Here is a 16,174-nt window from a genome sequence, read left to right as displayed (position 1 = left end):
GCACCTTAAACCACTCTATGAGAAAAACTAAAATGGTGGGTGCTTGGGTTCGACATCAATAAGGTACACCTTTATGTAGGTAATACCACTGACCTGGTTTGTAACAAATATGACCCAGAGAAATAGAAATTCAGGCAAAATTACTCAGCTTCACTTTATTAACTATGGTGACAGGGAAACCTCACTGTTAATCACCAATTGAACTGTAAGCTGTAAACACTTTTAAGATTTAGGAAAACAAAACAAAAAAAAAACAGAAAACCACATATACTTTTCACATAAGGCAGCACATAAGGCAGGCCCACTAAACCCTTAATGTTCACAAGCAATGTCCAAGCTAGTATATCGTCCTGAACAGTCAGTTCTACTCACGACCTCCAAATGGTGGTGGAGAAATGGGAAAAAACCCGGGAAAACCCAACGTTGCAGGCCTGTGACCAATGAGGAGCAGACGTTGAAATCCCAGAGGGAGGACGAAGGAAAGAAACAATTTGAGAGCGGTGCAATTCGGGGAAAACATAGGAAACGCTGAAATGCCTCCCTCCTCTCAACTCCGCAGCGGCTCAACGGCTGCCGCAGGACCGTGGCGCTAAAGCGTTAGCCCACTTAGCTTAGCCCGAAGTCCGTCGCAACCACTTGCTCCGGTCCCCTCTTGGCTCGTCCCTCCAGCGCCAACTGAACTCCTTCAACTTCTCCCGACTTCCGTGCGCTCTCGTCCTGTTGTCTCTTTGTCTCTCCTTTTCGTCTGTCTTTTTTCTTTCTTATTTATTCCTCTTTTTGTTATTGTTTTTTCTCTCTCCTCGTCCGCCTCCGTTCTCCACTATTACCACTCTCTCTTCTGCTCCCGCCTCCTCCTCCTCTCCACCAATCCCCATCCCGCACCGGACAAACTGTCCCCACTGCCAATGAAAATGGTGAGATCAGAGAATGCGCAGTGCAGCTTACGTCACACTGCTTCTTTCAGTTACAATATTTACACAATAGCTCACTAACAAACAATAGTTTTAATCATCAAATAAGATAATTACTCAATAGTGACCTTTATATTATTCCACTATTAAGGTGAAGGAAAATACCAATGTATTTCTTTCAGAAAGAAGAATACTAAACACTTAGTTGTTCACCAATGTATGTTTGAGTAAACAGTAATTTACTTTTAATATACTTGTATCTTATTTTGAACTATGTAAAATTAACCTTAACAAATAGGAACTACCATAGCCTCAGTTTATCACTGGGCTACACATGTATTATGTATAATTGGTATTTTGATGCCAAAAAAACCCAAAACTATTATATAAGGATACAATTTCTTATGAAACCAATTTGTTCTGTGACAATAGTTTAAAACTTATTGAAACTGTTGCTTGCTGCCCCAGCCCAGCCTTCACAGTCTTAGGAGTACCTTTACATGAACAGATCTTTAATATTTTGGTCATTAATTTGAATATTTCCACACAGGTGTCAAAACACTATTTTAAATATATTCAAGCCTATATGAAATAATTTTTGTGTCTTAAGAAAGAAAACTTCTAGTATACAATGTGCAAAATTCAGCAAGGAAATTCACACAACATTTTGAATGTAGACTCCTGTGGCATTCCTGATATTTGATCTGACACTCAGCACATCTAAGCTAAAAAAAAACAAAACTTTTTTTTTTAAGAACAAAAAAAAAAAAAACAGCTTAACCTCCTGAGACCCGGCCCATTCATTTGTGTCCTTTATAGTGGACATTTTGTTCACCTGTATTTTCTTTTACTATTTTGAGTTACCCTATCAAGCCCTGCATTACTCTTTAGAGGACATCCTGGGCTTTCCAGTGATGTGTCATGTGATAGGTTTGCATGCTGGGAACTCACTTTTTCTTTTCAATCAAAATGGCTGGCATACCAACAACCACATTTTATGGAAAGAGGAAAGGTAAGCAAATTATTCTTTATCTATTGCTATTTTTACCATGATAATTATATATAGTCTTGTTTATTAACATGTCAATGATAATATTTTTATCTCAGAAAACAGTTTAATAATTTCTGTTTTGAAATAACAGTCCTTTTATGAATGTCAATTGTAGTGGACACCAGGACCATTTTAATGTATTTAATGAGTCAACATTCTTGTAGGAGAAAGAAGTGAAGCAGAGAGGATTTTATACCGAATAGTAGAGGGAGATTCAGATTTGGGGCTGTCAGATGAGGATGAGGATGAGTATCAGCCTGGGACAGGAGAAGATGGTGAAGAAGAAGTAGGTGAAGAAGGAGAGGAAGAAGATGCAGGAGTATCTGATGAGGAGACAGTCTCAGAGCCAGAAAGGGAGCAGGAAAGTCGCGTGCTTTGTGGGCCAGGACTACCTTGTATGTTTTATTTAGTTCTAGGCTAATGTATCCAATTCTATTATCATATTAGATTATTGCTGTATTAGTATTTAAGTACTTATTTGTGTTTTTTCCATCCATCATAATAGATTCACACCTGTGCTACCTGGGCTTCCTGTCTGTCAAGATGACCCTAAAATCCGAGAACACTGGAGTCCAATCCAATACTTTTACGCAGTACATCGACGACAAAATCTTTGAAGATTTGGCAGCTTTTACAAATCAAAGACAGCTGCAAACGACAGGAGTGTCACTAAATACTACTGCTCAAGAAATCAAGATTTTCTTTGGCATATCAGTACACATGGCCTGCCTTGGCTATCCCAGAGTTAAAATGTTTTGGGCTAAAAAAACTAAAGTGCCAGTTATTAGCAGGAAAATGACAAGGGATAGATTCTACAAGCTGAGAAGCTCACTCAAGATTGTTGATGATCTGGATGTAACAGAAGAGACAAAGGAGTCAGACATTCTTTGGAGAGTCAGACCATTGCTTGACCGTGTGAGGCAAGGTTGTCTCAGACTTCCAAGGTATAATAAGGTCTGCATTGATGAGCAAATCGTCCCTTTCACAGGCCGCTGTCCAGTCAGGCAATATGTCCCAGGCAAGCCAAACCCTACTGGCCTAAAAGTCTTTGTCCTTGCCTCTCCAAATGGTCTAGTACTGGATTTTGAGGTGTATCAAGGGAAGAATACGTTCAGGGGCCAAAGGTTGGGAGTTGGAGCTGCAGCAGTCTTGCAATTGGTTGAATCTCTTCCCACAGGAACCTGTGTATTCTTTGATCGATACTTCACAACAATCGATCTCATGGATGCTTTGCTTGCAAAGGGTCTTCCAGCAACTGGAACAATAATGAGGAACCGAGTACCAAAGCCATGCCAGCTACCAGGAGATAAGCAGTAAAAAGAAGGGAGAGGAGCATCAGTGACGATGGTCCGGAGGAGGCCTGAGCTGGCAATCACTAAATGGTTTGACAATAAACCAGTGTTGATGGCTTCCACTGTGTATGGGAAAGATCCAGAAGATATCTGTAGCAGATGGTCCAACAAAGAAAAGGCTCATGTCCAGGTGCGCGACCAGCAGTGATCAGAGAATACAATGACAACATGGGTGGCGTAGACTTGTGTGACCGAATGCTGAGCTTTTATCGGCGTGTCAACCAGGACCAAGAAATGGACATCACGTGTGATCGCTCATTTCTTTGATGTTGCCATTACAAACGCTTGGATCCAATACAAGTCTGACAGTAAAGCGATTAATCGATCATCTAAGAACACCCAACAGTATCTGGACTTCAAATTGCACCTGGCTGAAGAGCTGTTGGATAGTCCTTCATTTGATGACAGCAGTGAAGACAGTGAAGAAGAGTATCAGCCACCAACCAAAACAAGGATCCCTCAACCAGAGCCCTCTGTACGCAGACTAGGGGCCAGGCACATGCCAGAGATGGTGGATATCAAGCATGCAGAAAGATGCAGGAATAAGGGCTGCAATGGCAAGACATACATGAGGTGTACCAAATGCAAGATGTTTCTCTGCATCACCAAAAGGAAAACGTGCTTCCAGGATTATCACCGCTAAAATATCCAAAAGAAGAACTGTAGAACTGCTTATGTTCAATGTTCAACTAAATACACAGGCAACTATTGTCCTTGCAAGCAATAAGCAACAGAAAACAACGAAGAGTGATAAAGAATTTAGTTTTTGATCAAATTAAATTTATTCTTTTGTTAATATTACTCTAAAGCGATAATCTGCTCATTTTCTAAATTCAGTTGTATTTTTACACTAAAATCATCTTGTTGTCCACTACAGTGGACATGCTGTGAAATTAAAAATAAAAATATTTTAAAAAAAATTTTAATTGTAAGGTGTTTTTTTAGACCCAAATAGATAGGAAATCACACAAAAAAAGAAATTGGAACACACTTTTTTTCTTCGGTTCCCAGGAGGTTAAAAATTTTCTCTCAGGTTGTGAATGTGAGCATGCCACTCTTCTCAACTATTTTCCCCTTGAGTCCTGTGTGTGTGTAGAGGGGACATGGTGTGTGTGTGGGGGGGCATGCGTGGGCGTGTGTGTATGTCAGCTTTGTGTGTTTGGACAGCACACTGTTTTCTTTACTAATTCTTGCAGCTGCAGTCTGCGAAGCGTGAGATGATGGTCATGATGGTCATAATTGTGGAAGGAAAGAAGAATAACTGAGTCACTACGTGTTTTACAAATGCAATTCTGAACATCTGTCAACCAAAACTCCTTAAAGAACAGACATTGGTGTTGGTCGGACAATAACAACCACACAAACAGGGTCATCTTGAACATAGAAGCTGACATTTGCCTGCCCTTGGAGAATTAAGGGAATGTATTCTTGGATTGAGCCACACCTGCAGAATTTGCCTTCTAAATGTTTTACAACCCCATTGATCTCGCTTCTCCTCTATTGCTATTGAAATTCTGACACTTTATGGAGACATGCAGCTGCTGTGTACTTCTTCCAAGGAGGACGTTTCTACTCTAAAGCCAAGGTATGTTGCTTGGCCATTTCTGGAAATGTGCTGAGATGAGGATAATAACGATGTTCCAAGGTAGGGAGAAATATAACATTGTTTTATTTGGGGTTTTTTTCCACATCCACTTCTGTCTAGACAGTTTAGAGAGATGAGTTAAAGCAGACAACTGTAAACCAATTATAATTAAAACAACTTATAGTGCTTAGCAAAACAAACCAATGATCTAAGGTGGGCTGGTTTTGAAACAGGCAGCTTTTGATGTGGGGACTATCACACAGGATGGTAGCAGAAGGAGAGGCGAGGGCCAAGCATGTTGTGACTGGTAGAGTGGTAAACTGTTTGATGTTGGGCTGCACCTTACTGCCTGCCCCCCTCTCTGTGTGTTTCCCTCCCTTCCAATTAATTCTATAGCCCCCTCTGTTCATTTCACTGCAGGTTATTACAAGCTGGAAATCGCTGCCTTTGATATTGCTTCTCTCCTTTTTGCTTTTCCCACATTTTTATGAACCTAGCAAAGCAATCAATACAAATCCGCTTTTGGCAACCTACCTGAATCTAATGCAGAAGTGAGAGAGTCAGATTTGAGGAGCTTTGGAGTGTCCATGAAAAATATTGCTATCAAGCAGAACCACTTTTATCTTTTTGCTCAGTTCTCACCCCGACGACGACACGAAAGTACAAACGTTTAATCTCCATTAACCCAGAAATCAGTGACTACATTAACATGCGAAGCAAGTAGAAAATCTCACCAGGATAAACCTGCTGTTTGAGTCACTGTTGTATCAACACTGATATTAAACTGTTTGTGTAGTTGTTGTCTTTCAAACCCTTTCATTGCCTCTAATTGCTCTATGTTTTTTGGGTTCTACTTTATTGATATCCAACGCTTTTTATTAAGCTTTCAATTAATGCTTTGATCAGTGACTTGTCTCTTAATTTACACTCAGACCTCAGCGACACGCAGCATGAAAAGAATAAACCGAGAGGTGGATGGTTTAATGAGAGGGCAGAGATACCCGCAGTTAAGACACGTTGGCTGCTTTCTTGTCTGCTTGATATTTCAAAGACATCCCCCTCACTTCGGTTGTCTGCTCTAATGTCAAAGATAGTATACCCGGTTCTCATCAAATTGATACTAGGAGGCAGAAGGGGGATGGTTGCTCCCGTAAAAAGCTCTTCCTGTAATCCACTTTAGAAGGAGACAGTGGTTTCAGCCTATCATCTTTATCAAAGTCTCCACACACTGTGGAGGCACAGATCACATTTCACTTTTCCTGCTGTGTTTGGCTCTCCACAAAATCACCAGTTTTTGTCAAGTCTCACCGTTTGTAGCCATCAATCAGCTACATTTGGTAATTTTACAATAGAAAAGAGACGATTTGACACCCTCACCATACTCTCTGCTTTGTGTTTTATTGGCATAGGAAGACATGTTGCCTAAGGCAAATAACTCTCCTGCATCACCTTCCTACCCATTCATTTTTGTAGTATGTATAATTTGACCACCAGCTGATGTGAAAAAAACTGAATGGGTGTTGCAGCACTCGCTCATAATGTATGATGCAGTTACCACTGTTACCTACACAACTCCTACTTGAATTTCACAATCGCCCAGTACGATCCTTAAATCTGAAGAAATACTATGAAAGTAAAGATGATCTCAACTCTTCACGAAATGAATTTGAAACAAAAACATGACGTACTTTCTGATTTAATCAGTAAATTTGTTTTGACCTCTGGGGTCACTCAAGCATTCAACAGACATCTGCCTCACGAATATGCACTAATTAAAGAAGCGACAGAAACTGATATGCTACAAGATCTGTTTTATTTCTCTAGATGCATTTTTTCAGTACCCCAACATACACAATGTGACAGCAGCCTAACATGGCCATATAGGAAAAACTATTTGACAAAGCAGCTGTTTTTTTTTCTTTTTCTCAAATTCAATTTTGCAAATTTAGATTTTTAAATTGATACAAATAAAACATGACAGCTCCATTTCTTGGTCTAAAACTGAGTTGTTATCAATCTAACCTTGTCTTCACCACAAACAGAGCTTAAAGATTATTCATCCAGTCTCGACAAACAGTCACTCTTTCTGCAACGCAGTTAAAATGTAAGAGGAATGAGGTCTGGAGAAGAAGCCAGCGCTACCCTGCTCTACTTATGTACGATAAGATTGTCTGCCGATAAGCCAGGAATATGACATGGCCGAGGTTTGAGAGGTTATGATATTGGCTTCGTTGATGCTCCAGGTGCAGCCCACAGCTGGGACTATCAAGGTCAATTAGAAGTTCTCATTTTAAAGCTGCCAACATGACCATTTGTCAGCAAGTCTATCTCTGAGAAACACACAGCCTCTCACACAGAACAGACACTCCTGCAGTGTATGTTTTACTCCCACAAATTTGGAGGTTAATGGCGGGTTAAGTGGTTGACCTTGAGGGCGAACTGAGGGGTCAAACACCAGTAAGGTTGCTATGGTCAGAATTTTACTTCTATGTGTCACAAATGAGCATGTCCAATTAGAAGACACTGCTGTGTGCAAAATGGTGCGTTCTCAGATAAGTCCTGTTTAATCTCTCTGTCTTTCATCATCAGCTCCTATCACTCACCAACGCTCTGCTTTTCTTCCATCACTATGCAAGATCGGATCCAGAAAAAATTATCTTGTTTTTCATCCTTGCTCTCTAACTCTTTAATCTGTCAGTTTGTTTATTATTCTGAGGCAGTAAGACGATACGTAGGATAATCAGCAGTTGGCACGCTTCAGTAAAGTCCTCGTTGATTATCAATCTAACTGATAGCAGGGTGGTCTCACCTTCATGAAAAGCAGCGCCACTCCTGTTTTTCTCTCCCCTGTACATTTCAACACCACTGTCCTCTGTTATTTTATATATAAATCATTTTAGCAGAGCTGAGCCGAGGTGGAGTTTTTAATCTATGCAGAGCAGGGGCCAAGAACAATTCTAGCAATCCCCAAATCAAATTAAAAGCAAAAACAGTCGGAGCCCCGGTTTGACAAGTGCAAGGCGCCTTTCATTAGAATGAGATTGATGTGGAGCGACTCGAAGCCCGTGTGGAACATTCACTCAAACGTGCATTCTTTTACACACAAAAATGCACGCACTCATACCATGGAAAGAGTTGGTCCATGGCAACTGTCGGTGTTCTGTGGATGTTGTTCTCCCCCCCCCCCCCCCCCCTTTCTTAAATATTCATCTTCACTTTTGACACAAATTGTCTGTTTGACAAACAAAGTCTGAAAATGAAGAAGGAAAAAAAAAGGCTAAAGTGTAATTCCAGACTCTTAATTTGGGTTCTGTGGTGTAGTTCTTTGAGCATAGCTCACACAAAAACATAAATGCAAGGCTTAATATATAAAACATGAAATAAAATATAATAATTGCAAGACTTTGATGCAATCATTTATTTTTCATCCAGTACATACACCACTGACCTCTACTTGTGAACAGCAAACAGGAATTAGCCGACTAGCTGGTGTGTTTGACATTTTATGTACAGTAAATATATATAATGACAGAAAATTGGCTCTTATTTGAGAATATTAATTAACCTTTTTTCAGATGAAGCAGATAAAGCAGAGCTTATCATAACATCGCCTACATCTCTTAGTGTCCAATCAGAAAGAGGACTTGCATCAGAAATCGGTGTGATCTTTTGGTCAGCAGTGTTTTTTTTTTACCTGCCTATATCCTGCATCTCCATGGTAACCAACAACTTTACCATTTGATGGTTTTGATCACTTCTGTTAATGCTTTAGGATTTTACTCAGACTTATCTGCCACACTGTCAGGAAACAGGTTTCAATTTGTCAACTGAATATTTGCGGTCAGCCACGACTGATAGTATGTCTATCTCAATTCAAAGATGTTGCCATGTTTCTCTCTTGCTGTTGTACATGTTTCTACTATACTCGCAACTCTAAACTATTGATTATATCAAAAAGACAAAAATTAGCAGCAAAGAGTGCTGCTCAGTCTCCATTCCCGGGCATATTTCACGTCTTACATTCTTGCTTAAAGTCACATGGTCAACTGCCTCCAGCAGTTCATCGTGACGACTTCTTAATTATCTTCCAAACAACACTGAAGGTTATCCTAATCACGATTAAAATCAAATCCCAAGGATTGTTACATTTGGCGTCAAAATACACATCATTTTTCATACACAAGAGGGGAGACAGCATTCTGGAAGACAATTAAATACAAACTAAGTTCAAATACTGGTTTAGATTTGTTTTACAATTGTGTAGAGCTTTCAACACTTCTCCATAGAAATGTGAAGTTTTTAATTGCCTCAAATAGCAATCTTATGCAACAACAAAACGTGACACAGCCCGAGGGTTGGAGAGCTTTCCTTCTTTGAGAGACAGCAAAACCATCTGTTGTAAACAAATCAGATGAACGGAAAATACTGAACGTCCTTTTCTAGATTTCATAAATTCATGGACCAAAGACCGCATGTCTCCAATGCATTTTCCGTTGACATCCACACACTGTGAGGGACATTTAATCAGTCACTGTCATTTGAACTGTAGCATTAAGTAACGCCTTTATAACTTTGTATTTTATTATGCTGATGTACATAATTTCTTTTTAGTAAATCCAAGTTTTATGACGGTGCTACCCTGAGCTGAGTTTGAGATTTGGCTTTTGTGATTGGAGTTGTGCGGTTCAATACTGCACAGTCATAATCATCCGTGATGCTGACAGCAACATCAGACGTCAGATGAAGTTTTTCCTGAGTTCCCCTTCATTACTGAATGGATGAGAGCATGTTGGAAAAGCAGCCAGTCCTTGATACCAATATTTCAATACATTGATATTCATGCTGCAGCTTTGCCAGAGAAAAAGCTGCTTAGCATAAAGCTGCACCTGTAGAGAATTGGTCTGATTTGGGGGAGGGTGCCAATGACTAACCTTTAGCGTATGTGTGCGTGTGTTTAATAAAAGTGGGTGGTCTTGGGCTGTGAAGGACCAAATCTGTGTTTAAACTGCAATCCCAGCTTGTGACCTTGGGAGTTTAAATCTGTTGGACTGAATGCTATTTATTTGGATATCTCATACACACACTCGCAAATGACCATTAGGTGCTGTGTTTGATAAACAAACTGATTGGATTGCTTGTGTGAATGTGTGTGGTTTCTCTGCCGTGCTGTCCTCGTGGACCCTCAGAACGGGCCCAATTTCTCCTCAAGGACATGAGAGTAGGCACACATATTCACATTGCACATGTGTTTGTGCGCACAAACACTGCATATGTCCCCACGCACATATAATTTCTTGCAGTGCACTCAGTTTTTACTCACTCATCGGAGCTCCCAGGATTGGTTAAGGTTTCAGTTTGTGTTTTCAGCCAACAGTAACCACACAGAAGGGAATCAAATATTGTTATTTGCATACTGCCCCAACTGTAACCCCAAAGTTGTAAATATGGAATGAAGTCATATTGGAGGAGCCCAATCCAAAGTCGTGGGGGAAAATAAACGACAAAACTGTTCATCTGAGACTTGTGCAACTTTTTAGTTAGTGTAGCTGTGCTTGAATTTTTACTTTAAAACGGCTCTTTTCTAAAAGTATGTTTCTCTTCAGGCGACTCTCTGGGAATCAGCTGAGGTATATATCAGGCAGTGTTCTCCAGGGTCTTCACAACCTCAGAGTTCTGTAAGTAAGCACCTTATGTCTTAGTCCTGTTCCGATATGGCTTTAACTTAAACCAGTGCTGAACAATCTTGGATTGTTCTGAGAAGCGGTCTTCCTGACTGAAATAAAATGCACTGGCCATGGATTATTAAACACAGTTAAAGTTTATGGCTTGGGAGAGACATGTTCTGCTTATAATTCCCTTCAAGTACTAAACAAGTTTAAGTTTCAGGACTGGATTTATGGACAAACACATACACAAGTCTGGCCTTCCAGGTCAGACTCCTCAACAGGACTGCACCGAGTGTCAAAAAATTTCTTCAGAAGCTGTTTAAAGCTGTTTTTTTCTGTCACTGCAGCTCTCATGCCATGCATGGTCAAAATACAAGTCAGAAATAAAACACACAGTAACTTTGGATGTGTGGCATCCAATGAGTTATGGTCATATTTCCTGTGAATATTTAAAGGTACTAAGGAGGTTTTCACAAGCAATGGCAAGCAGCCCGTCTTTGGTCTTGGCTTGGAAGATTTGGGGGATTTATGCCACAAAATATAAACTTAGCTATTTGTACTGCAGTTTGAAATCTGAGGAAATTTGGAAAGAAATAAGGCAAAGCAGCGTATATTTTAAGATCATGGTTTGTGAAACCCTCCAAGATATAAAAAGCCTACCAGCCATAAATTCAACCGATACCAATTAAAGAAAAACAAATTCATGTCTAAAGGTTTTCATTCACACTACAACAATGAAACTAACTTCAGAAGTTAGGCCTCAAGGCAAACAGAGTCCTTTCCAGGATTCTCTTTGGAAATGTCAACATCCCAAATGCTGTTTCAATGCCTTGCAAACTTATTCAAATTCACTTGATCCGTTTAAATTTTTTTTCATGTTATCACAGATTTCAGTAATTCAGTAATATGTAATATTATAGGAAACAGTAGACAGATTTAAAAATTGTTTGTAAAAAAAAAAAAGTCATTCTTTTTTTTTTTGGTCCTTTTTACTTCCAATCCATAAATAAAACCCTGTGTAATCAGAAGTTATCTAATTAAGAAATAGAGTATGCCATTTAATCTCTGGGAAACACAGCTGTTCTGTGAAGGTCTTAGAGGTTTGATAATGAAAGTTTGTGAACAAACAGCTCTATGGAACACAACATAAAAGCCTGGGATAAACCTCTGGGGAAGCTTAAGGGAGAGTTGGGTTAAAAAACACATTATTTAAACACCTTTATCCAAAAATGGAAAGAGCATGGCACAACTGCCAAACAACAAAGACATCACAGTTCACCAAAACTGGACTAAATCTTAGCCAGAGCTGCAATGAAGTTGTTTAAACCAAAGGATATTCATATGCTAGCATGGCCTAGCCAAAGTACAGACCTAATACGAGCAAGTCATTTTGAGACTGTGGCAAGACACATAAATGCTATTTATTCAATTTTAGTTTCTTCAGGTCAGATTTTTATCTCCTATTTTGAAAATAATGGCAGCACCAGTCGCATCATTGCAGCTGCCCACAACAGTGCCGCTAAGAAAGATGGATATGCTTTGTAGAAACTGATGTTGAGCGATAGAGAAAACGAAAAATGAAGGAAGGAAGCGAGAAGACGATTGTTTCCTTCCCATTTCCCCCTCATTTTTGCGCCATTCTTTTGAGGATGACATCACCAGCCCACCCAAGGAGGTCCTGGTTGTTTTCCCCTTTTCCTCTGCTTCTCTTCAGACTTACTCAGACCACGTTACCTCCTGTGTCAGATTTCCGTCACAATGGAATTATTTGTTTTGCTTGATGTGAGCTGACAAATTAACTGCACTGATCTGATGCCTGAAGCCGACTCATTTGTTTGTGCCTTTATTAGGATGCTACAAAACAACCAATTGGAGAGACTTCCTGATGATGCTCCATGGGACCTCCCCAACCTCCAGTCCTTGTGAGTCTCTCTCTCACACTCTCATTGCACACACAGTCTAATTATGCTGCTCTAGCAGGGAATAAGACACCCCTTCCATGGCCACCCACACTTGTCAGGTTTAACCACATTGCAGGTATAGTGTACCGCTGACGAACTGCAGACTGTAACCCGGTGTCAGCTGCAACGGTCCTGCTTTCAATGCGAGAGCCTGACGGTAGGAGTCACGGCTCCGATTGTGTCATGGAAGCATCTGGAAACCATGAGGGCAACAGCAGACACTGCAGGCCAGCGAGAGCATCTCCAATGAGCTGTGAAACAACCCCATTTTCCACCAATTCTCTCTCTCTTCCACCTCCGCTCATACTCCTCCGTTCTTCCCCCACCACCCACGCAGCTATCCCCCGGCTAATGAGCGTGTTTGGCCGTTTAATTGTCTAATCTGTGGGGTCAGCGTATAAATGTCAGCGTGCGTGTTTAGACGAGCTCATTTGGACCTCCACTCCTGCAATTCCTCAGCCCTGCCTGTTCCTCTCAACTTTGCCCCAAAATACATACCCCACTTCTCTGCTTTCCAAATTAATAATTCTCTGCAAACATTCTCTCTTTCATCAGACAGACTCACAAATTGCTCGAGTTGTAATGTAGGAGGGGCCGGGCATGAAAGACATGAACTCCTCTACAGAAAACCTACAGCGTTTTTCTGTTTGCTGTGAAGGAGGCCTGTGTTCCCTAAATATCTAGAAATCCTGCACACTCTCTCACACACACATATTCAAGCACACATTAGACTTTGCATTGACTTCCATTCGTTTTCATTCATTTATTTAGCATAACCCTGTCCCCTTACCTAAACCAACCATTACCAGTTCATGCCTACATCTAGCCTAAACTCAATTCATATCTTGCTGTTTTTTTTTTGTTTTTTTTTACTTCTGTATGAAAAGGTTAAAAATGACCGAAGATAAATAAATAGAAAAATAGTCCTGAACCTAACCGCCAACTCAAAAAAACCCTCTAATGAGCTCACAACATAGTATTTGTTGGAAAACTGGACCCTATGCTAGAACAAATAAAAGGCCACACACACGCACACACACGCACACACACGCCCACACACACACACACATGCACCTATTTATTGCCTAGGGTGCCCATTAGCTTGGCATATACCCAGCTGCTCTTCCTGGGGTCCATCATTTAAAAATGCACATTGTACAGTAGAAATCATTAAAATATATTACAAATGACAAAATTAAAATAATTACAGTTCATACAAAATGTTTATAAATTTATAAAAATATACAATAATTAAGCATTTCAGTTAAAAGTATGTTGCTCCTAAAAATCTTATCAGATTCTTTTTTAAGAAAAAAAAAAACATACTCTGTTAAACTTTTCTGAGAGTTAATGGTAGAGAGCTGCACTCTTTTATTAAACATATTAAACATACCATCTACACTGTACAGCACATACAAGGAGATGGTCTACCTGTTGCTGTCTTTGACGCAATACCTGTACGTCTGATTAAACAATCAGCTATCTCATCGATACCTGGTTGTCTTCAGGTTCTGTGCGTGGGAGGTCTTCTTACAGTGCCTTAGCGATAAAAATCACATCGTGTAATGAAAAAAATGCACTCAAATATACACACAAAGCCAATGAACAGAGACGCACCTTGTCATTATCGTAATCATAAGCTCTGAAGAGTAAGATTACTGGAAAGGCTTTTGAGAATGAATCTTGTTGGCGCCTCTCATTGGAATAAGGCAAATCAAGTAACAAGATGGAGATGGCAAATGAGTCAGAACACGGATCTTACATTGGCATAAACATATAAAGAAGGGTATATCCTAAGTAAACCATCGCTTAATCTCAGCAAAAAATCCCTCTAAGTGCAGGAACTGTTTCAAAGTTTTTCTCTCACCATTTGAAACAGGATGCAGTGTTGTTGTTGAGTTTGGTGCCCGTCACAAGCTGACACATGTGTTTTGGGCCTCAACCCACTGGTTAAGAAGCGTAATCACCACTGATGATCTTCACAAATGGTCGTAAATCATCCCAAGCCTGTTTTTTAGAGATTTGACTCAAAACACTGACTTTAAAAGTGTGGTCCTCCAACTCCCTTATTGCAGAAAAGCTTAGCCATCTGGAGACTTGAACAAACTCAAGTAGGTTCCCAGATCTCTGGGGTATTTTAAGAGATCCTTTTCTTTTTCTACCTGCTCCTTATTCCTATGGATGTCGGTTAGACTTTGATGTGATGGGCAGGAAATAGTCTGCTTTATTGGGTTCAGTGGAACATTCCCTATTTGTCTTGATCTTGTAAAGACCTGAACATTCTACCAAACGGATTGTCTAGTATTTTGCTCCATAGAAATGGAAAGGAATTTGAAGAGTCTTCAATACTTTTCACCCTTTGATTTTGTTCAAGGACAAACAAGTTCCCTTTTAAAGAGTAGGTACATGGATGATCTTTAGGACTGTACAAAAGGCATGTTTTAACGGATTATATTATTTTTAAGCGCAAAAAATCAGTTGCCCCCCCTTCTTCAATTATGAATTACATCTGATTAACCAAATTTTTTTATTACATTTTCAAGGCCCTGGGTTTGAATCCTGGCCTGGCATCCAGCTGCATGGAGTTTTTTTTTTTTTTTCTCAGACTTCTGAGAAAAGAAAAGCAAAACACTGACATTGGCACTCAAGAAACATGTTTCATGTTTATCAGTCTAAATTGCCCTTACAGGAGAGTGTGTGCAGTTGTTTGTGAGGCCTGTCTCTGTGGTTCCCTTTGACCGACTGGACAGGGTGCCTTTTACCCGATGACTGCTGGAGATATGCACCTGCTCCCCTGTGACCCTTTGAGGATTAGCAGGTATTGAGTATACGTACTCTACCTCCTAAACTATAGACAGTGGATGGACGGAGAGACCTTGTCAAAATTGGGATTTAAATCTTATTGCAATTTTGTGGCAACAGGTCGTCCATGCTCTGAAACACCCAATGTAGCTGAACTCAAACAATCCTGCAAAATGGATTGGGAAGACATTGTAAACTAACTTCAGAAAGACTGAATGTTAGTTAGTGCAAATGTTTGCCAATGTTTGCCAAGTGTGGCACAAATCCTAAATAGTTCTATATGATATTTTTTCTTAGAAGTTTGAAGAGGATTTACCATTTTCTCAGGATGAAATCGATGCGATAGTCTGAAGCATTTAGGTGCTACAAACAAAAACAGAAGTAAGAGGACAAATATTTTTTAATAACACTTAGAACATATCCCAATGCAATGAAGCTTTGTGTGTACACATATATGTATGTTCCATGGGCCTTTCGATTTAAGCATCTGCCAGTGTGTACAGTTGCTCCCCTTGATGGAAAATCTTTCTGCAGAGAAAAGTCCAGAGTTCAAGTTCACATTTCACTTTGATGACGCTTTCTCTTTGGTGTAGCCTCGGAGGGGTGATGAGGATGAGGACCAAGGGAATCAAAGGCGCTCAGTGAAAGACCGATAAGCAAGGATGTTTGAAAGATGGAAAAGAGCTAACAAGAGAGATTCAAGAGTTCACAAAAGCTGGGAGTGGATCAGCATTGATGTTGAAAATGAATGGAGAGGGGCCAGAGGGAGCAAAGAGAGATTAATGAATGAATGTGAAGGGCCAGAGAAAAAAAGAATAGTAAAAGGAAGTGGTCTCAGCTTGTCAA

The 16,174-nt window shown here is 40.1% G+C and overlaps 1 protein-coding gene across 1 annotated transcript in view; it reads left to right on the top strand.

Moving 5' to 3' along the window:
- The window catches only part of LOC122827967 (leucine-rich repeat-containing G-protein coupled receptor 6), a 50,104-nt gene that overhangs the window by 21,794 nt on the left and 12,136 nt on the right, over window positions 1-16,174 (top strand). The window contains exons 3-4 of the mRNA XM_044111134.1: window positions 10,503-10,574; window positions 12,416-12,487. Coding sequence (XP_043967069.1) covers window positions 10,503-10,574; window positions 12,416-12,487 — 144 coding nt within the window. The remainder of the gene's footprint in view (window positions 1-10,502; window positions 10,575-12,415; window positions 12,488-16,174) is intronic.

Source organism: Gambusia affinis, linkage group LG01, assembly GCF_019740435.1.
Source record: "Gambusia affinis linkage group LG01, SWU_Gaff_1.0, whole genome shotgun sequence".
NCBI lineage: Eukaryota > Metazoa > Chordata > Actinopteri > Cyprinodontiformes > Poeciliidae > Gambusia > Gambusia affinis.
The sequence above is the reverse complement of the archived record's forward strand: the minus strand, read 5'-3'. Positions and strand labels throughout refer to the sequence as shown.